The 21728-nt window shown below is 32.7% G+C and overlaps 1 protein-coding gene across 2 annotated transcripts in view; it reads right to left on the bottom strand.

The window, feature by feature from the left end:
• The window catches only part of LOC123207320 (probable LRR receptor-like serine/threonine-protein kinase At1g53430), an 83156-nt gene extending 61658 nt beyond the window's left edge, over positions 1-21498 (bottom strand). Inside the window, exons 1-24 of one of the 2 annotated variants that reach the window (XM_044624681.1) lie at positions 20824-21498; positions 18976-19141; positions 18572-18643; positions 18387-18458; positions 18132-18203; positions 17979-18050; positions 17803-17874; positions 17649-17720; positions 17480-17551; positions 17318-17389; positions 17145-17216; positions 15241-15312; positions 15073-15138; positions 14909-14968; positions 14736-14774; positions 14563-14612; positions 14107-14474; positions 13789-13984; positions 13565-13705; positions 13312-13430; positions 13013-13223; positions 12689-12926; positions 12463-12613; positions 11818-12364 (exon numbers count right to left, since the gene is read on the bottom strand). In XM_044624681.1, coding sequence (XP_044480616.1) covers positions 11978-12364; positions 12463-12613; positions 12689-12926; positions 13013-13223; positions 13312-13430; positions 13565-13705; positions 13789-13984; positions 14107-14474; positions 14563-14612; positions 14736-14774; positions 14909-14968; positions 15073-15138; positions 15241-15312; positions 17145-17216; positions 17318-17389; positions 17480-17551; positions 17649-17720; positions 17803-17874; positions 17979-18050; positions 18132-18203; positions 18387-18458; positions 18572-18643; positions 18976-19141; positions 20824-20938 — 3027 coding nt within the window. In that variant the 5' untranslated portion in view covers positions 20939-21498 and the 3' untranslated portion in view covers positions 11818-11977. Of the gene's footprint in view, positions 1-11817; positions 12365-12462; positions 12614-12688; positions 12927-13012; positions 13224-13311; positions 13431-13564; positions 13706-13788; positions 13985-14106; positions 14475-14562; positions 14613-14735; positions 14775-14908; positions 14969-15072; positions 15139-15240; positions 15313-17144; positions 17217-17317; positions 17390-17479; positions 17552-17648; positions 17721-17802; positions 17875-17978; positions 18051-18131; positions 18204-18386; positions 18459-18571; positions 18644-18975; positions 19142-20823 lie in introns of those variants that run through there. The other variant, XM_044624683.1, reaches the window with a different exon arrangement.
• Between the last annotated feature and the right edge of the window lie 230 nt (positions 21499-21728).

Below are 21728 nucleotides of genomic sequence, written 5' to 3'. Positions count from 1 at the left end.
AGTTGTTATTACAATATTTAACTTTGAATGCATATATTAGATTTTTTATGCAAAGTTAGTTTTTCTTCTTTCCCACTTCCGAATGACTGAAAATATATATAAAAGAGAGATGTTAGGGATTATAATAGAGATTAATGATGGTTATTCCTTCTTTCTTCTCTTCTCTCTATTCAAAGAAAAGAGTTTTAATTAATAAGGGCTTCCACTTTGTTCTTTCTTAACGTATAAGAATTAAAGAGTATTTGTATGGGAAGCAGTAAGCAAAACAACAACGTACACATACAGATTTTATGACTAAACTGTAATTCCGGTCCAACCGACCAATTCAAAAAGTTCAACCAGTCTGACCGAAACCAATACTTAAAACGGTTTTTATCCTGATCCAGTTTTGAAAACCTTGGTTTCATGTATAAAAATTTATAAATTCAAGTCTTTTTTAACGATATATCAAAATCAAACTTTTAACTTATCTGATTTAATGATTGTGAGATCAATCACTGAATCTGAGATTTATCCTATTTAATATAGTTAATTTCTGCTCAATATAAAGATTCAATTCAGATAGAACTCATTATTATCAAAAAACATTTATTAAAAATAATATTTTTAATAATATAATCTCTAAAATCAAGCATACAAAAACCAAATAACAAAATTATACATATACAATAAATGGTATAAATTTATTCATATAAGTTAAGATAATAATTTATAATTTAAGATTTAGGCTGGAGTGACGACACTATAAAAAAACAAATAATTGACCAAACTTTAGATCAGTCGATTTTCTATTTAATTTCTTGTCTGGTGGTTGGCCGGCCGGCAAGAATATTTTAATGTTTGTGGCAACGACGATTCTTAATCAAACAAGACTTATTATTTAAATTCTTATTTATTTATAAGATTTTAAAATTTTAAATATTTATCCTCTATAGGATTTTAAAACTATATATACATATATACTACTTATTACAAACACTTAACAAAAATACTATAACACTAATCTATTTTTTCATAATACCCTCTTAACATAACCTATGCGAAGTGATTTTCTCTCTTTTTTTCTTTTTCTTTGTAACTATTTCTTTGCAACTTTGAAAAGCATCCTGTGCCAATGGAAGACATCTCTACAACGCATCTTGTGTCAATGTAAAATAATTAAAATAGTGAGAAACTTTTAAAAATAATTGAAGCACATGTGATTGAATAAAATTCCTGTGAAAAATAATTGAAGCAACACGTCATTCTAAAAATGGTGAGAAACTGAAAATTTGAAGCACCAAAGAAAAAGACACCTGTGAGCCACGACCCACTAACAGCTTCACCAATCATTGGTGATAATGAAACATAATTGAACGAGACGAATACATGGCAGGATAACAGTGATATTTTCCAATTATGATTGTTGGATATAGGATGAAAAGAAAGTTATGGAAAGAAAGTTCTGGTTTATTTTTATTTTTTATTTTTTGTTTTTCAGAATGGAATGCATTCTATATGTCCAGCTTTGTGGTCAAAGCATAGAAGGTGGTTGTTGATGTCAATGCTCTGTCTCAATCCTTTTAGCTTGTGTAAGTTCACATCCTCTCTCCTTTATAAAACAATGTGACTGATGATGTTCATAATTAGTTTACGAACATGAGTTTTGGTGGTTAAGAACTAAACCTTTTTCTTGCTTGAAAGGAATATGATTGCCCTCGTAATATGATAGTCATCATTTGTTTGTTCTGGTGTTCTCATCTACAGAAGGTGGTTGGCTATGGTAGAAAAGTAGGATCACTAAACAGTTTCAATCATTTGGCTGTTAGATTTATTTCATAGAACAGAATAAAATAAATCATTCAATTACAATCCCAAGATCTACGCATAGATTATAAAATACTGAATTAAACTTTAGAGTTTTAGAAATACTTGGATCTCTATGTAATTTGAAATTGAAAAACCTATTGAAATCACCTGAAATTATTTGCTGAGATCACCTCTTAATGTGACTTGGTCTTCTACTCCAAAAACCTCTCTAAATGACAACTTTGAATGAGTAAGTTATACTACATTTATTTTGCATTAGGTTTTGGAGTATGGACTTAGCCAATTTATAGTAGGGTAATTGACCCCCCATCAAGGTCTAATAAACCTTAAGGCCCCACACTTGTGCTGTCCACCCAGATCATAACTTTTAAGTGTATTGGACTTATCCTTATTAATCACTTAAGTCTATCTATAAACTGTCATTGGACTATTCAATTACCTAGTTTTATTAAATCAAAATCATAAATAATGTTAGCACACATCAGAAAATTTCTAACATTCTCCCATTTGGGCAATATTAATTATTTTTATTTTATTTTAAGAAAAGGAAAACAATTTTGACTCTCGGGATAATTAACATTTTCAACTTTAAGTGGCCACTATTTTAAAAAACAAAATAGTCCAAAGATAAAGTACACTTTAATAAACAATCCAATTAATATGACCATCAATAATGAACCAAGACATCACTTATATTCTTGATCAACATAAAATTATCCTTTATCACAATTACTAATAATCAAATCAACATAGATCAAATCTGGGAGTGTGGCAGAAATAGCACCCAACAATGTGATCACAAACATATCAATAAAAACAATGATAATAAAGACTCCCACTAACCATAACTGTCAAAAGACCTTAAACACCCTTATATTTCAATATGACTTTATGGGTTATAGGTCTTATTCCTTTGGTTAAGGGTTTAAACTTTATCAACTTTGCATTTCATATTTTAGTCTAATGTCTTCTTTCTTTATGAGGTTCCTGACTATAATATATTTTATTTTGTATGTCTCAATCTACTAGTGGTCTTTTATCTAATTGCACTGCTATAGAGTCAACAATAAGTAGTTTATTCAATTAATCGTTTGACCACACACTTGATAAGCTACAAATTAAATGTATATGGTTGAGACTGTTGCACACGACTACTTAGTATTTTTCCAAATATAAGCCATTGAGCAAGTATGAGAATATGTCTTTAAATAGACTTTAGATCATTTTATAACCACGAAATTTGATCTTTTACAAGCATCTCATTACCTCTTAAACCACAATCAAATAATTATCCTTGGATTTGAGAGGTGTAAATTGAAAATCATAAATCATGAACCAGTCAGTGACTACTTAGTACATTGTTTGCCCTAAAATTTTTCATGTTGAACAGTTTAAGCACATATTTCAAGTATGCATTTGAGATAAATCACTAAATCCATGAGTCTTATCACAGTGTATCTCAACACCAAGAACAAATGATGCATTTTGAAGATCCTTCACATCATACGTCTTGGATAAAATTGACTTAATCTTATGGAATAAATTCATATTGCAGCTATCAATATATTGAACCATATCATAAAAATAAATTTGCTCCCACTGATCTTCATATTCCTATATTGAACCAATTCATTTCATATGAAGTTATGAGCAATTGCACTTTATTAAATCTGAGATACTGTTATCAATATGTTTATTTAATCGTAGATAGACTTCTCAAGATCTCATACCAAATGTTTCATCCCTTATTCTTTTGACAGACCTAATTACACCATACAAGCTCCTTTACTAAGCTTTCATTCAGAGAGATAACTTTGACATTTACCTATTATAACTCTAATCCAAATAAGCTTTCAATGTTATAGGGTCTCCTTTGCGAGATACGTATAATAATTCTTGATGATAACAAATTATCCTTTTATAATATACAATCCTATCAAAATTTTCATACCTTCATCAATTGTATTTGACTTATCTATTAGAAGATTAGCTATCAATTATTTAGCAAAATGTCCTTTAAGATGATCTCATATTCTATTAGACTTTGTAATCTTTATTGACTCCTACTATTGATTTTAGCCATGATATTGTCTAATCTTATAACATTTCAAGAATTGGATGTCTATCACTTTAGTACCTTAATTGGGGTAATAATTTTGACATATATATAAAGAAATCCATTAAGAAAAGACTAACTTATTTTGACAACTTTACCCCATGAACACTTACCCACGTTTACTTCTCATTGTAACTTCAAGCCTAAGATTAAGTTTTATAGGAATACCATTTTGGAGTCCCAAGATCTTGAAAATTTTAATAAAATATCTATTATGACCATATTTCTAACCTTAATGACCATACAATTTTCAAACCTAAACATGGACCCCTACTCACCTAGCCTTTATCTATTGATCAACTTCACGTTTAAAACCTTAACCTTATTTAGACAATCAACACTAATACTTCTTATTATTGTTCTTTCTTTATAATTAAGGATCGCTTGAACAACCTAGTCTACCATTAAGGCTCATTCACTTTATGCGTTTCTTATTCGAGAACATTTATGAATCCAGTTAATAGCACTTCATATTTGATTCTAAACCATAACTAATCTTAATTTGATTGAAGTCAAAAGTGAGTCTTATGGTGCCTTTTGAAAACTAACACATACTCATCAATCTTTGACTCCTTTGAGACCATCATGCTTTCTCAGAGTTTTACTATTTAAAGAGTATCTCCAATATTGTGAGATATTTAGTAATCCTTAGGATAAACCTCCAACGAAGTAATCAACAAGAGATTCCTTATAACAAGCAACCTTAATGTGATACCCCTAGGCGAATCCCACATCGACAAAGCACGGGAGAGATGTTGGGTCTGTGTGTGCTCTGTCTATGGATCCCACATTGGTTAGTGGTGGGAGAATTGGATTGGTTAAATAGCCTGTGAGCTCCTTAAACTGTTAAGACGCGTTTTGGGTTGCAAAGCCCAGAAGCAAACCCATGATGGACTGTGTGTCCAAAGTGGACAATATCTTAACAGTGGACCGGGTTATTAGACCTGGGGTGTTACAAATGGTATCAGAGCAACTCCGCGTGTCCTCTTGAACGATGGTGGGGCAAACCTCAGCGAGGACGCTGAGTCCCGTAAGGGGGGGTGTATGTGATACCCCTAGGCGAATCTCACATCGACAAAGCACGGGAGAGATGCTGGGTCTGTGTGTGCTCTGTCTTTGGATCCCACATTGGTTAGTGGTGGGAGAATTGGATTGGTTAAATAGCCTGTGAGCTCCTTAACTGTTAAGACGCGTTTTGGGTTGCAAAGCCCAGAAGCAAACCCATGATGGACTGTGTGTCCAAAGTGGACAATATCTTAACAGTGGGCCGGGTTATTGGACCTGGGGTGTTACACTTAACTTGATGGATTTCTCCTACTCAACCTTGAAATCCTTTTATTCAATCGGGCTTTCATCTTGAGCTTAAATGGTTCATTAACTCATTAGTCCAAAGATATATCTTTAATTAGTAGTGCAAAATCAATTTTTATCTCTAACTCTTTAAAGTTAGAGTCAATCAGGACCTCAATTGCGGCTTTATTATTATTGTTCACAATGATGAAGTCTATCAAAGATGGATGCAATAAATAAATAATATCGTTGGCAATAAATAGCTTGAAAACCTTATAAGCTATTATCTACGAAGCTTCCAAGCGTATCATCATATAACCACCTTTGGGCAGAGAATATGACATGCAATTAGTACCCTCAAGCATAAGGTTACAAATAAGAAGAACAAATGACTTTTGGAAATCTATCACCTTTGGGCAGATAAATCTCCTAGGTTACTGCTCTCTTTCACACTAGAAGGTAAGCATATGTCAATTGAAAATCGCAACCACCTTTGGGTGAATTGAAATTTTCATGACCAATGTAATTCCATAAATACCTTATGCAACCATCAATTTTAACACACAATAACCACTTTTGAGCAGGAAATTGTATGTGTCAATTGAAGAATGTCTCTTTCACCGAACATAGAAATTTTTTCAAGCTTCAATGAATGCATCATTTCGTCGATTAAACATTCTGAAAACTTACAATAACTTCTACTGAGACTAAATAATACTGTCAAAATTAAGATTTTATGAGATACAACACTGAGTTATCTCTAACAATTTTAATTAAGTATTGCAACAAATTCACATTGGGCAATAATTAAAGTAGCTTTAAAACTGTATAAGCCACACCTTATAGGGATTCTTGGTGCATCATCATTAAATCACCTTTAGGCAGAAAAATGACATGTTATTAGGATCCCAAATACAAGGTGAAAACCATATAAAGACTTTCAGAATATGTGGTTTTTGAAAGAAATATCACCTTTGGGCAGATAAAACTTTCTAAACCATTGTTCCTCTTCTGTTTAAATAGGAAAACATGTCAATTGAATAAACCCAATCACCTTTGGGTGTATTGAGTTCTTCATGACCAATGCATTTCCAAAATTAACCTTATACTTTAAAAACCAAAAAATGTATCATTACCGAAGGAAAAATTTTGTAAGTCTCAATAATGTATCATTTTAGTAATTACTATCATGAAAACTCACAAAATATTTCAATGATACTAAATATTATTGCCCTAAATAAGATTTCATAAGACATAATACTTTATTGTCTTTGACAATCTTCCTTAAATTATTGCATCTATCCCATTGAACAATAATTTTTACTTTAAGAAAGTATTTTATGCCACAATAGTTAACTTAAAATTCAATTCATCTCAAATGGAGACTTATAAGGTGTCTAATATGTCTTTACATGCCACCACAAGCCATTCATGTGCTGATATTTGTCTTTAATGCGAGTCAAGGGTTGTTGTTTGCCTTTCATATGTTGTAATGTGCACCCTTAAACCTTTAGATCACTTATGGTCACATGTTCTTATTAGGTTTCATGCGTTGCCTTAGGGTTTTACACATACTAATGTGTTTAACTAACTTTCATATACTCATATACACCCTATAAAACCTTTCATGTGTTTTGCGTATCCCAAAAAAAACTTTAAAACTTTATTACATGCTATCAAAGGACTTTGACACACAAACATGTCCAAATGATTCTTTATGCATGTTAGGAACAAATTACACACAATTACATGAGACCACCCAATATAATTTGTCATTTATATGCATTAACATGCTTTCAGAAGATCCTATATATTACTTACACAAACTACAAGCTTGTATATACCTTGAGAGACTACCAATGTGCTGAACAAGTCATTTCACGCGCTGCACGCACCAAAGGAAAGCCTCCACATGCGGCAAACACATCAATAATAATCACACACGCTGACACATGCCCCAGACAATGGTCAAGCGCTCTCACGCGCCATCAGAACAACCACATGCTCTCACGCACCTTCAATTGAATCCCACGCGCCATCCTTTTCATTCACGCACCTTCAAGGTCTTCAGCATGCCCTTCACGTGCATGTGAAACTCACGCTCCAGGGTTGGTTCGGGTAGGTTTAACTAAAGAAAATCGGGTACATGGGTCAAATAAACCTATGTTGATTATTAACCGGATCTCTATGACCCGGTTTGACTTTGACTAGGTTGAACAATATCTTTTTCATTTACGGGTGGGTTTATCGAGTATTTCCAACCTGTTATTGACCCGAGTCCTACTGAAAACCCTAATTTGGGATTCTGGTGACAATTATGCCAGTTTCGGTAACTACCTTAATCTTGGATGACATGGAAGTTTTAGACCATGCCATCGTCGACTCCAATAGCATTTTTGCCCAAAAATCGCGTTGGAGAAATGTTGAAGAAGGCAGTCACACTCGATCAACGTCCATGACTTTTCTACCCAATCTTGTCGTTGATTGGCAGTGCTGATCGAAGGAGAGAAGGCGTGACCACATAGCTCACGCCGATGGAGGTTCAACAGCCTTCAATTTTGCCAATAATCGGTCAAGTCGAGTTTTGACCAAAAAATTAATTTGAATTTGAAATTAAATTTGTTGGACTGAAAATTAACCTTAATTATCAAAATTAGGAATTTTCCGAAGCTTAATTTCAAGGTTAAAAGAATTAATTTTAAACCTTAAAATTAAAATTATCCAAAACTTAAAAAAAAACTCCAATTTTGAAATTTTAATTTAATTTCAAAAACTTTAACCATAATAGGATTTCAATAAAAAAAAAAAAAACTTAATTGAATTAAACCTTAATTTGATTTTAAAAAAACTCTAATTTCAGAAATTAAATCAAAACTCTAATTTTAATATAAATCCTTTTATACTGAAACTGAATCAATCCGTAATTAAAAAAAAAATTGAAACCCTAATTTTGAATCAAAAACCCTAATTTAGGATCAAAATTATTAAAAGCAATAATTAAAAAATTTTAATACTTTAGATTTATGGTTTTCAAAATATAATTTAATCAGAATCAGGAATGCATGATGAGATTAAGAGATAAGAACAAAAGGAGTGATATATTTCTTATGGCTGTGGTGGGTTATGAATAAACCACAAATTGGAATCAACAAAAAGGAGATTCCCAATTACGGAATTGACATACCCATTTTCCCATATTTTCGTCTAAATTCATTCGTATTTCTGATAAGAAATTGACAGTCATATGGGTTCCCCTATCTGAAAATTTGCATCAGTAACGTGCTAGCATCCGAAATTTCAGAGTTTAACTCCTAAATTCAGATTTTATAACCTAATACGTATCTGCTTTGATACCACATATTATATTTATTTTATAGAATAGAATAAAATAAATTATTTAATAATAATCTTAAGATCTACGTATAGATTATAAAATACTGAATTAAACTTTAGGATTTTAGAAATACTTAGATCTCCATGTAATTTGAAATTGAAAAACCTATTAAAATCACCAGAAATTAGTTGCTGAGATCACCTCTCAATGCGACTTGGTCTTCTACTCCAGAAACCTCAATCACAGTTTTGAATAAGTAAGTTATACTTCATTTATTTTACATTAGATTTTGGAATAGGGACCTAGTCAATTTATAGTAGGTTAATTGATCTCTCATCAAGGTCCAAAAACCTTAAAGCCCACACTTGTACTGTCCACCCAGAGTATAACATTTAAATATATTAGACTTATTCTTATTGATCACTTAAACTTATCTATAAACTATCATTAGACTATTTAATTACCCAATTTTATTAAATCAAAATCATAATTAATGTTAGCCCACTTCAGAAAATTTCTAACACTGCCCTCTCTTTTTTACCTTCAAAATTTCTGTCAAACGGTTTTAGTTCAGAGATTTCATTTCATTTGTTCATTGGTGCTATATATAACTTACAGCACTTCTTTCACCTCATCAAGTACTTACTGCAAAATCATAAAAAACAAATTAGTCTCTCTCTTCAGCTTCAACAATCAATGTCTCTCTTTTTCTCTCTGTTAAATTAGTCTCTTTCTTCACTACCATTTACCTTTTTTCTTCAATTCCTGCTTGCTTCAGCCACTGCTACTTTCTTTCTTTATTTTTAATTCATTTCCTAGATCTGATTTCACTGCTACCTTTTCTATTTCTACTCAAGTTTCTCTTTCTTTTAAATAAACCTGTGCTTTCCTTAAATGATTTCCTGAGTTTCCCTATATTAAATCCTAGCATGACTCGCCAACTGTTAGTTTTAACTATCAATTAAAACGAAAAGGAAAACTTACGTGGTCAAATTAAAGCCTTTGCAGGAGGAAGCAATTTAGGGCGTACAGCAAAAGAGATTTGGGGGAACAGTATTGCTCGGGAAAAGAACTTTGGGAAATATAAAGTAATGAAATTAGAAAATGGAAAATGCATATGTCAGGTAGGTCGGGTCGCGGCCCAACTCATTTTATTTAATTATTTAGGTTCGTTCTGGTTCCCAACATGTAAGAACTTGTCCCGGACTCGAAATCTAACAGTTCCACAATATTACTATCTAGAATCTACTCTAATTTTTTCGGTTTTGAATAGAAACCAAAACCGAAAGTCAAATGCTTACGTTGTAGTTTTGATTTGGTTATTTTGCTCACCCCTACTTGATCAGATTAAACAAACACTTGCTCAAAAGTCCAACTCGTTACTCAAAAGGCAAATCGTTCAAAAAATTTCGTTCACTTCAAGCCATAAACACTCATTCATCAATCTTGCATGCTCATTAGTGATGATCATTCAAGCAAAAATCAAAGTCATTCAAGCAGCCATTAGTCTCTAGGATATATTTAAGAAGAAATCAATGAAAAAGCAAATGCCCACTCGAGGAACAAGGACACCCCTTCCAAGCCTCAATGGTAAAGAAAATTTAACCATTGGGCAATTTTACCTTATCATAAATCTTTTCTCACAACAATTCATGGAAGAAATTGACGTAAAAAACTTGAGAAAAAAACTCTAAACTACTCTAAGTTGATTGAGCTATCTTTCTTCCCGTCACCCTTTAAATTTATTACATAAAGTTTATTATTTAATTATCTTACATAACCTATTCAACCTTTCTTTAGGAGTTTACCTACCTTTCATTGAGAGCCAATAGACCCATCAATTTTAATTATAAATTCTTATTACTTGTAATATATAGAAAATAAATAAATTTGAAACCATAAATGATAAAATTTATTTATGACGATACGAAGGACATGCCAGTGATAGATAATAAAAAGATCAATAAGGCTTCTTCTATTACAAATTTTGATTAGTAAACTTTTCTGACAAACTTTTCATGAAGACTCTGCCAAAAAAAAAAGCAATAAACCTCATAGTATTAGCTACATATATGCAATTTGTTAGGATTGAAACACTCGTGCTCAATCTAATGACAATCTTTCTTATAAAAAGGATATTAAGTTTCAAAGAGAAAGGGGGAAGAAATATTTTTAAGGATTTATAATTTAAACAACCAATCTTAATTAATCCAAAGAGGTCTCTGACGCTTCGAATGACCGTAAAATGGGATATCTCAGACTCATTAAATTGTTTAGAATGGAATGGTTCAACTTTAGCTTTTGACATCTTTTTCGGCATCCTCTTCAATTTCCTTTTTCTCCTGTGCCAACGGAAAAAGGTAATGCAATGAAGAGATGGAGATCTCCTTATTGCACCATTGTGAGATGAAGAGACATATTTTTATCGCACCATTGTGAGATGATGAGACATCTCTTCATCTCACCATGGACAAAGAGATAGAGATCCCTTCATTATACCACTATGAGATAAAGAGACATTTTTTCTTCACACCGTGGATAAAGAAATGAAGATCTCTTTATCATACCAGTGTTTACCATTGGCTCAGGCGAAAGAAAACACTAAAAAGTGAAGTTCAAGAATTGAGTGAAACTGTTATTTTTAAAAGTTCTAAGAGGTACTTGCAACTTAAAAAATATGGAACCCCCTAGGTTTGGGGGAAAAATGTTTTGAAAACTTTAGACGAAGTGAAATTATTAGTTTTTAATACCTACAGGAGAAAATTTAATAAATTTTATATCTTTTTAATCTTAATAGTAAAATGATGATTTTATTGTTATTTCTAACAGAAAAATTTAGCAGTAGTTGAGTCGTAGATAAGAGTTTTGAGTTTTTCAATTATCATAGATGTGATTTTGAGATTGAGCTAAAACTTAAGTGAAAAATACTCCTTTGCCCAAAAAAAAAAAGTTACAAAAAAAGGGGAAAGAAAAGAAAATTTTGAATGTGTTGTGTGTGTATATATTCACCTTGAGGACAAGATAGTTTTGAAAAGAAGAAAAATATTATAATTACGACACTTACTATAAAAACAACATCAAGTTTCAAAAAGGAAGGGGGAAAACATATTTTAGGTTTTGTAATTTGAACAACCAACCTTAACTGATTCATGGAGGTTTTCAACGCCTCGAATGGTCGAAGAATGAGAGATACCAAACTCCTCAAACTATCTAGAATGAGAGACCCCAAACTCTTCAAATTATTCAATTTATCCTTACAATCTTTTAATTAATAAAATAGTTTTATTTTATTGTGTATTTTATGTTTTTATCTTTTGTTTTTGTTAAATAAGAGTTGGTTCCTAACACAATCCAACTCACCTTTCTTTACAGTTCTAAATAAAAATTTTCAAAGCATCATTTCTCAAATTTCCACTGACTATTAAAGATTATTTAAGAAGCCTTCTTGATGAAGAATCCTCCTCTATAGACACGTCTCTGGTTTGGAGAGAAGTCGAGGAACCGGACCATGGTCCTTCGTGACTGCCATGAGAGAAGGTTGTGAAGTGGTTTTGGCTGTCCTGTGATATTATCTCTAATGCTTTGAACCTTGCATCATTGTTGTCGGTGTTGCGCTTAATGATAGGTGCCTCGACTGCACTTTTGCCTTCAAGCATGCTAACAACAGAAGACATGGATAGCCTGAGAGTGGGAGATGGATTGGTGCATAAAAGAGCAATGTTAAGCATGGTCATTGCCTCTTTTTTGGAGAATTTTGTACCAAGAGATGGATCCACAAGTTCAAGAAGGTTTCCTTGCTCTTGCAGGACCAATGCCTGCAATAAGAAAAGAATAGAAAAAATGTCAAAGCAAGAACTGCAAATGTAACTTCATTAAATTGTATGGAGTGATGAATGTTGTTAATGTTAATTACCCAATCGAGAAGGTAAACAAACTCCTCCTTTGGCCTGTAATTAGTGTTGCTCTTGCCGCTGACAATCTCCAAAGCAACAACTCCGAAGCTGTAAACATCTGCTTTATCGGTCAAATAGCCCCTCATTGCATATTCAGGTGCCATGTATCCTCTGGACAAGAAACAAATATTGAAGCCAGATGAAAAAAATTTATTGATACTCCATTCAAAAGGAAAAAAGACCTACATTGTTCCAGCTATACGAGTACTAATATGGGTGTTCTCTTCTTCGTCAAGCTTAGCTAGACCAAAGTCTGATATCTTCGCATTTAGATTCCTATCAAGCAACACATTGGTAGCCTTTATGTCTCTGTGAACAATTTTCAACCTCGATTCCTCATGCAGATATACTAATCCCCTAGCAATACCTATGCATATCTTCATTCTTGTTTCCCAGTTCAGGTTGAGCAGTTGTTCTGGTTTACCTAGAAAAGGAGAAAATATAAAAGAGTTCAACCACAATTGATAGAAGTTAATTAAGAAGTATATGTAATGTTGATGATCTGATTACCAAAAAGTGCGCGAGCAAGACTATTGTTTTCCATGTACTCATATATTAGCAACAACTCTTTTCCTTCGATACAACAGCCGTAAAGCTTCACAAGATTTGGGTGATGCAGAGCAGATATCATGCCTATCTCAGTCACAAATTCACGATTTCCTTGCTTTGATTTGGAGGATAGCTGCTTCACAGCAATCACAGCACCATCGGCCAATGTACCCTGGAAGTGTCAGAGCCATGTAAACATGGTAATTCATTGGCAATTGCCACTGTCATTGAAAACTGCAAGTTATGACAACCATTTTTACCTTGAAAACAGGCCCAAATCCTCCTTCACCAATCTTATTAGCAGGATCAAAATTATTGGTAGCAGATTTAATTTGCCTTAGAGTGAAAATACCAGTTTGAAGATCAAGACCACGGAGTTCTGCAACAAGAAAGGAAATTAAAACTTTAGCCAACAATCAGTGAAAAAGAGAAGCTTTTGTGGGCATATTAATGTCAGAATGAAGCAAAGATATTTTAACTACTGCAAACATAGTTTTGAATTATAAACATTACCTGTATCTTCAGGGTCTTTGGCCCACAAGTAACCCAGCCTCCATAGAATGACCAACACCACCAGTATTAGAACTACACAGGAAGCAAGTACAATGCCAACAATGGCTCCAACTGATAAACCCCCAGTATCAACTTTGAAGTCTACAAGAAGAAATTATAAAGAAGTTAAGGGACAAGTTGGCAGGAAAAAATAGGGAAAATCCTTATATAGGAGAAACAATTACTTGGTTTCACTGTAATTCCGGAAATAAGTGGCCCATAAACACCTCTCTCAGGAAGGGCATTAGTTCCTTTCCCTGTCCAGTATAAGTGGATCTCCAAAGTGCTACCACTTACAGTGACATTAAATTCTTTCGTGATGCCTCCACCGGCAGCTCCAGGTTCCTCCATAATGTTGAAGTCACTTAAAACCACCTCCCCCTGTGCCAAATTGAGATCATTAGAACTTTGCAAGCTTAACCAAAAAATAAACATTCTTCTTCTAAAAAGTTGAAGAAATCTTTAAAAAAGTATGAAACATTAAGTATTCGCTTTTCCTTTACCTGGATAGAAACATCAAATATTCTCTTTCCAAGACTGCTGAATGTCTGATCATTCGTAATCATAATTTCAGCAAAGTGGAGTTTCACATTGTAACTGCCTTGTCGCATGCACAGGCCGAAATACCTGAGTGATTGCGGTGATAGGCGAGCAGTTTTGTAGATGTCTTCACCACTCGGATTCAGACCACTCAGGTTCGATTCCAAGTAACCACGATTTTCATCGGCTGTAAAAATACCAGTGCTGCTGTAAGCCCACCGTTTTTCCACTGAAGCAAAGACTGACTGACCTTCTTTGTTAAAGTCCTCTTCATAGGTATAGCCCCCATAATTCACTGAACCTCCTCCACAATTAATAAACAAGGAATAGTCTGCAGGAACAAATTCTTCTGCTGTGAGTATAAATCAGGTGGGTATTGCAATTGGGTGAAAAAATAAAACTGACAAGTATATACTTACGTGTGGCTTTTACGGGGCAGGGAAGGTCCTTCACGAAGCACCAGGAATCTCTGATTTGAAAATTTATTGAGTTAATCATTGATGTTTTAGTTTATATATATACACAAGAAAGAAAGTTACAACCTTACTGATAACATAAAAAAGCAAAAGCAAAAGAAAAAGAAAAAACTTACGAGTTGTCCACGGAGGACGGAAGACTGGAGATTACATTACTGTGAAGTGATAGAGGAAAGATTTAGATATAACAGAAGATATAATACAGAATTAATAGTAATAACTAAAAATAAGAAGACTTGCACAGACATGGACAAATGATATGAGTAACTGATATAGAAAAGTCTCTTACACTTGGCTCTGCTGACAACCACCTGTAAATGGCTTTGAAAAATTGTTATAAGATAAATCCCTGCAATGCCGCAAAATCGATAAAAAAAATTTCTCAAAATGAATGAGCCATCATGATTGACAACCTCAAGTCTTGTGTCAGCAAGATAAATATGGCAAACTTACCACTTCTTGTTATCATTTAGTATCGAACTGTCAACTGCTCCAGTTAATGAGTTGTTGCCGAGGAAACTATGAGAAAAAAAAGTATGCAAACCACTGGTAAATTAGCGAAAGTACTGCATGTTGAAGTGGTTATAGACAAGGAATCATTAAATATTCTAATTGACTTACATGAATTTTAGGGCTTTCGAACTATGAAGTGTTTCAGGAATTTGACCAGTCAACCGGTTGGAGCTCAAGTCTCTACGATAATAAAAAAGTGGACCATGCAATTATGAATAAGTTAAAAGTGTCTTCGAACAAATCTATCAACTGAGAGCATTTTCTTAAATATTGTTTCCTATCCAAATAAATAGGTGCAGCTTTTTTTTTTTTAGAGGAGGGTACATAATTTAGTTTAAATCATAAAATTGAATCAAACTATTTAAAAATTATAGTTTAGTTTATTTTGGTTTATAAAATGATTTGGTTTGGGTTAGAATTTTCAAACCGTTTTTTTAATTTGGGTTGTGATTTGAACAATTTTCAAATCGTAAACTATACATATATATATAAATAAAACTATGTTTGACAAAATTTTTCAATAAGCAATTAGGTATACAACTTATTTTTTTATATTTATTTTGTCATTTTCTGTACATGTATATCGTATATATATTTTATATTTATTTTACATGTGTATATTATGTTTTAGAAAACTACAATTCACTTAATTTTATTAAATATTATATATATATATATATATATATATATATATATATATATATATATATATATATATATATATATATATAATTTTAAAAGTTTTAAATTATAATAATCAAATTGTGTATCTTATAGTATACCAAAAATTCAATTTACAATATCGTGTATTATATTGAATAATACACCTTTTAAAAATTAAAATAATAAATTACTAATAAAACATTATAATTGACATATCATCATTTAAAAACTATCATAAATACCTTTAACATTTTAAAATATTTCATATACACCCCTATGCATTTATTTTCTCTAAAAAAATGTATTAATTAATATAAGAAATATATATTGTATCATAAGATACATACTATATCAAGTGATACGTTTACTGTATCGTACTAATTCGATATACCTTATGATACGTATCACTTTCTATCTGTATCTTATCATATTATAGGATATGATATGTTTTGTATATCATGGGACACTAATAACTATGATTCAAACTGTAATTCAAATTGGACAAAATTGTATTTTTTCAGTTTGGTTTGAAACATAAAATGGTTTGGTTTGGTTTGAAAATTTTTCAAACCATTTTTCTTAGTTTGGTTTGAAAAAAACCGCACTAAATCGAACCGTGCACAACCCTAGTTTTTTATAGACTTGACAGTTCTTGTCATCAGATAGTATTCGTGTCGTATTAATTCGGATTTTGGATCGAAGACTCTAAACCTTAATCCGATTCGAAATAAAATTGTATCAAAATTTTATAATCTTAATCCGAACAGAAATATTTTTGGATTGACCTGCTATACCTAAATTAACTTAAACTATGTAATAAGTAAAGTTATGTTAAAACATATGTAATGACATGATTTATTACGAAATAACACAATTTGTCAAATTTCAAGGAATAACAAGATTTGTTACACAATAATACACAAAAAGACATTTTTTCAAAACAAAATTCGTCTAATTCGAGTTACTACTAAGAGGGCATTTGACTCACTATATTGAAAAATTATTCTGATAATCTATAGTTTATTACTAATATTACTTTATTTGGTTTATAATGTGGTAAGTAATATGAAATATAATTTGATTACAAATTTCACCTTAAATATGAATATATTATCAAGATAATTTTGACTTTATTACTATTATACCTTGACTTATTAATTTTTTGGAGCTCAAGTCTCTACAATAATAAAAAGGTGGACCATACAATTATAAATAAGGTAAAGTGTCTTTGAACAAATCTATCAACTGAAAGAGCATTTTTTTATATACTGTTTCCTATCCAAATAAAAAGGTGCAGTTTTTCACATATATTGATTGATCTATCACCACAGAAAAGATTAGCAACTTACAGAAGTTTTAACTTTGGCATACTCCCAAGATATGGTGGGATTGTACCATTAAGCGAGCAATTTCTCAGTGCCCTAAGTCACAGAAATAGAGTTGACCCATTGGTAAGTTAATGCGATAAAAGATGGCCAAATTGAATGTTGTATTGCAGTAAATTAAGTCAATGTCAACTCACAATCTATCCATATTTGTCATTTTCTGCAAATCTGGGATAGGCGAACCTGATCCTTTCAGATCAGAAATCCTCCTGAAAATGAAAACGAGCATCAGAAATTATCAATAATTCTATTGTTAAACTGAATATTGTAGTCACCGTTACACGGGACCAAGTGCTTACAGTTCTTCTAAATTTGTCAACTGTGATATAGTGGAAGGAATAGGTCCCTCCAAGGAGCTTCCCTGCATATCACTGCAGTAGATTTAAATTGACTCAGAAAACTTTTAAGTTCTAAACAATAGAAATTCGCTTTCTTAAAGAAGAAAAATTAATGAAGTAAAAAACTTACAGTCGGGTCATATTAGTCCAATTTCCGATGAAATCAGGTATCCTTCCTGTCAGATTGGTTCCATCTACCCGACTGCAAAAGTGCATCAAGCCTTTTCATCAGGAAATTCTAAACACTAAAATTTCATATGTTTATGTCACACTAAATTACTTACAAATCTTGTAAGTTTGTCAGGCTGCCAAGTGATTTTGGTATTGGTCCCGTAAAATTGTTTGAAGAAAGAAGACTGTAAAAGTACACAGTGGGTTAAAAATTGAACCGAAGCACCAACAGCAGTTGCCTGATTCTTCAGAAAAGGAATAAATTGGAAGATAAGGACAGAAGTCTTACAGTCTCCTTAAGTTCTTCACATTTCCAAGGGTTTCAGGAATAGGTCCTTCAAATTCATTAGCCTCCAAGATCCTGAAAATTGAAACACAGTTGACATTGATGTTTTAAGCAACTCTTACTTCATTTAAGCATGGAGTCTGATGAATAACTTACAACTCCTCAAGTGAAGGAAAGTCACCAATTTCCTGTGGAAGTGAACCGCCAATACGATTTCCCAAAAGGGACCTGCAATGTACATAAAGTTATAAACCTACCAACAAGTTATCTAAATCATCAATAACTAAATAAATAATGGAATTGGAAAAAGCACTCAAAGTCACAGTGAGAAAATGTAAGGAATTTCGGAAACCAGATAAACAAATGCAGAAGGGAACTCATTTAAAGTGGTAAAAGTTTGGAGCAACTTACAGAATGGTAAGATTTTGGAGCTGAGCCAGTCTTGGAGGGATTGTTCCATTAATATAGTTGCGGCTAAGATCGCTGTTTTGACAAAACCAACTTCACTTAGCCCTCAATTTTAGAGAACCATTTGATAAAATGTGCCGATATTGCACAAAGATATCCTAATGCAGAAAAAAGGAACACCCACTTACATTTCTCTCAAAAAAGTAAGATTAGCAAGTTCTTCAGGAAAAACTCCAGCTAAATTTTGACGCTTCATATAGCTATCACAACAAAAATAACAAGGAAACATATAAGTAGAGAGTAGCAAGCAGAACAAGCCCAGAACTCGACAGTGAAAATCAAAAGCATTAGAATTCATAAGATAGGCCGCAACACTACTAATTAATAACAAATAAGTCAAAAAAACTCGATATCTGCTGTCAAAAAAATGGATGTTACAAATTACTAACTGGGCTGCTAAAATTCACTTTAAAATTATAATATCAGTCTCTGTTTTAAGTAAAATCAGAACTAACTCTAACGACAAGCTAAGTAAACACTATAACGTAAATTGTGCATATACAGACAGTTGTTAAAGGGAAGAAGGTCATACAAAATAGTGACATGACAAACAGTATTGTTGTTCTGAGTACAATCACAGGTGATATTGCTTTTAGTTGAAGAATCGTAGTTAGTCCATGCACTGTCACTGCAGGAAGTTGAGGATACACTTTTATTTTTGAGCTGCAGTTTCGAGAGTATTGCTTTGAGAGCACTCACTGTCACAGAGAAAAAACTCATTCATGAGCACTAGAACAAAATTGAATCAAGACTAAATCTAATCAGAAATGCTAAAGCAATCAGTTTCATATTCCACCATGTCAAAGATAATGCAAATGGTCAAAAGGTGAGTACTCTTTCAACACATTAATTTCATAAGTGTTCACATGTCAATGAACAAGAATGAATGTGTGTGTATCAATCAAGCTTCATTAATTTCAGCTAGGGCTGGACTCGAGCCGAGCCAGCTTGAGCTCGAGCTCGGCTCGGCTCGAGCCCGAAACGAGCCGGGTTCTGCTCAATTCGAGCCCGAAACGAGCCGGGTTCTGCTCAATTCGATCGAGCTCGAGCCGAGCTTAAGCTGGCTCGGGTTGGCTCAGTAGATTTTTTTTCAAAATTTTTTATGCAAAACGACTTGCAACTTGCAAGAAACATATCACAATCCCACTTGCAACTTGCAAGAAAGACAGAGAATAGGTTTTGTTTTTATTGTGGGAAGTGAAAATTCTTGGATGATTAATCCATATCAAAGAATCAAACTAATGTCTCCGATCTACACTGTTACCAAGGTTCTCACTGTGAACCCACACAGAATAAAATATTCAACAAGGGAAAGAAGGCAAGATAAGTTTGAATATTTCATCTCTTTGACAGCTAAGTCTGCTATCCTTCATTATCATACTAATAATGCCCACACAAATAATTAATGGATTTATTTATAGGTATGTTTATTTAAAAGACACATTATTACTAGTTATGGAGAGAAAATTTAAACAAAAGTATTCAAAATGGGTTCTTGCATTAATTATTTTCCTAGAAAAGCAAACTTTTCCAATCCCGACAATTTGTCATCAACCAAACCACCAAAAATTTAAAAAATAAAAATAAAAAACAAATAGGAGAGAGATTTGACCATGAACAATAATATTCCTGGTAAATGAATTATTGAGTGAGAAAGAGAGTTTTTCCTACGTGGAATTTAAAAGAAAAGAAACTCAAAGCTTCCACTCTTTTTTTTTTTTTTGGTTTCATCTTTTAGTTTCTTGCCAACCAAACAGAACATTTTTGACACCAAACGTCAAAACACAGAACAGAAACAATTATAGAAGAAGATACCCGGAAACCAAAATCAATAAAAAAAGAGCATACTAAGAAACCAAAGTACAAGAAATTATTCTAATTGTTTTCTCACACTGTGTTTTCCGGGAAAAGTAAAATTCTCTAATGGCTTATATTTTCTCGCCAACCAAACAAATCACAGGAAACTAAGAGAAACGATTTAACGTCAAACAATCGATCATATTAGATTACTGAAAGAAAAAGAGATTATTTCTAGGTCTAATATAATTAAACAAATTCAAAGCTTCAACCTTTCGTTTTAATATCTTTCTTTAGATTCTCTCCAACCGAAGAGAAGAATTCTCACAGCAAATGTAAGAGACAGAACAAAAACATACCCAGAAACTAAAATCAGTTACTCCGAAAGAAAATCAAGATCAAACTTCCAATTTTTACACAAAATGAAGATATGAGAATACAAAATTCTTCTATCTCCTAATTCTAGGCAACCAAACGAAAAAACACACTTTCACAAGCATCACCAAGCAAACAGAGACAAAATCAAAATCAAACTTCACGTTTTCCCAGATAATAAGAACTGAGTTTATTGCGGTGAACTTACCTTCTTCATCAGGCAAACGCTGAGCGTGAGATCCAAAGTTGACACAGCAGTTGAGAACCAAAAAACCCAAAACAAAAAGAGAAACAACCTTGGTCATTGAGAGACCAAGCCTCATTTTTCTTCTGCAACAAAACTTATCTCCTCTCCCCGCTTCGTTCCTCAACGCAAACAGCAAAATGACAAGCGAATGAGAGAGAGAAACGACACTTTTATCACAAAGAGAGTGAAGTGGTTAAAAGCAAGAAGAAAGAATTTGAAGACAACAGGAAACAAAGACTTGGGTTTTGCTCTTATCGTCAACTCCGAAGGCTTCTGTTATACATGTAACCAAATCTAATTCTAAACTTCAAACTTGATGAGTAATTATTAAATTAAACACAGAGAAAGACAAGAACAGAAAAGATTACTTTTCAAAGACAAGATGAGATGGGCAGACGGCGGTTGATTGTATAATAACATTGATACGTTGCATGGAATTGAAGGGAAAAGTCAGCGTCAAGAAAATCGACGGTGCTTTTGAAAACAGTATGAGAACAATGAAAGGGAGTGAAGAGATGAGGATTGACGAAAAAACCTTAGCCGCCCAGATGACCATAAACAACTTGAGTTCACCACATCACATCAGCCGTAAGTGTTCTTGGAAAACTAATTAAATCATGGGTAAGGTAAATCTTGAAGGCCACTCTTATAAGGGTTGTAAATAAATTTTAAACTCCTTCAATTGATAAAAATACCTTCCCTTATCCTAGACAGAAATGGCAATATCCCACCATGATAAGATGTCCCCACACTGAGAGAGAGAGAGAGAGAGGATTATTTAATATGGGTGGGTAAAAAACTGATCGAGTTTAAATATTTTTTTTATTTGAGTTTTATTTAAATAAAAAATAATTTAATTTTAATTT

This window comes from Mangifera indica, unplaced genomic scaffold (genome assembly GCF_011075055.1).
Source record: "Mangifera indica cultivar Alphonso unplaced genomic scaffold, CATAS_Mindica_2.1 Un_0071, whole genome shotgun sequence".
NCBI lineage: Eukaryota > Viridiplantae > Streptophyta > Magnoliopsida > Sapindales > Anacardiaceae > Mangifera > Mangifera indica.
Note: the sequence above shows the minus strand (reverse complement) of the source record. Positions and strands in the feature narration are given on the sequence as shown.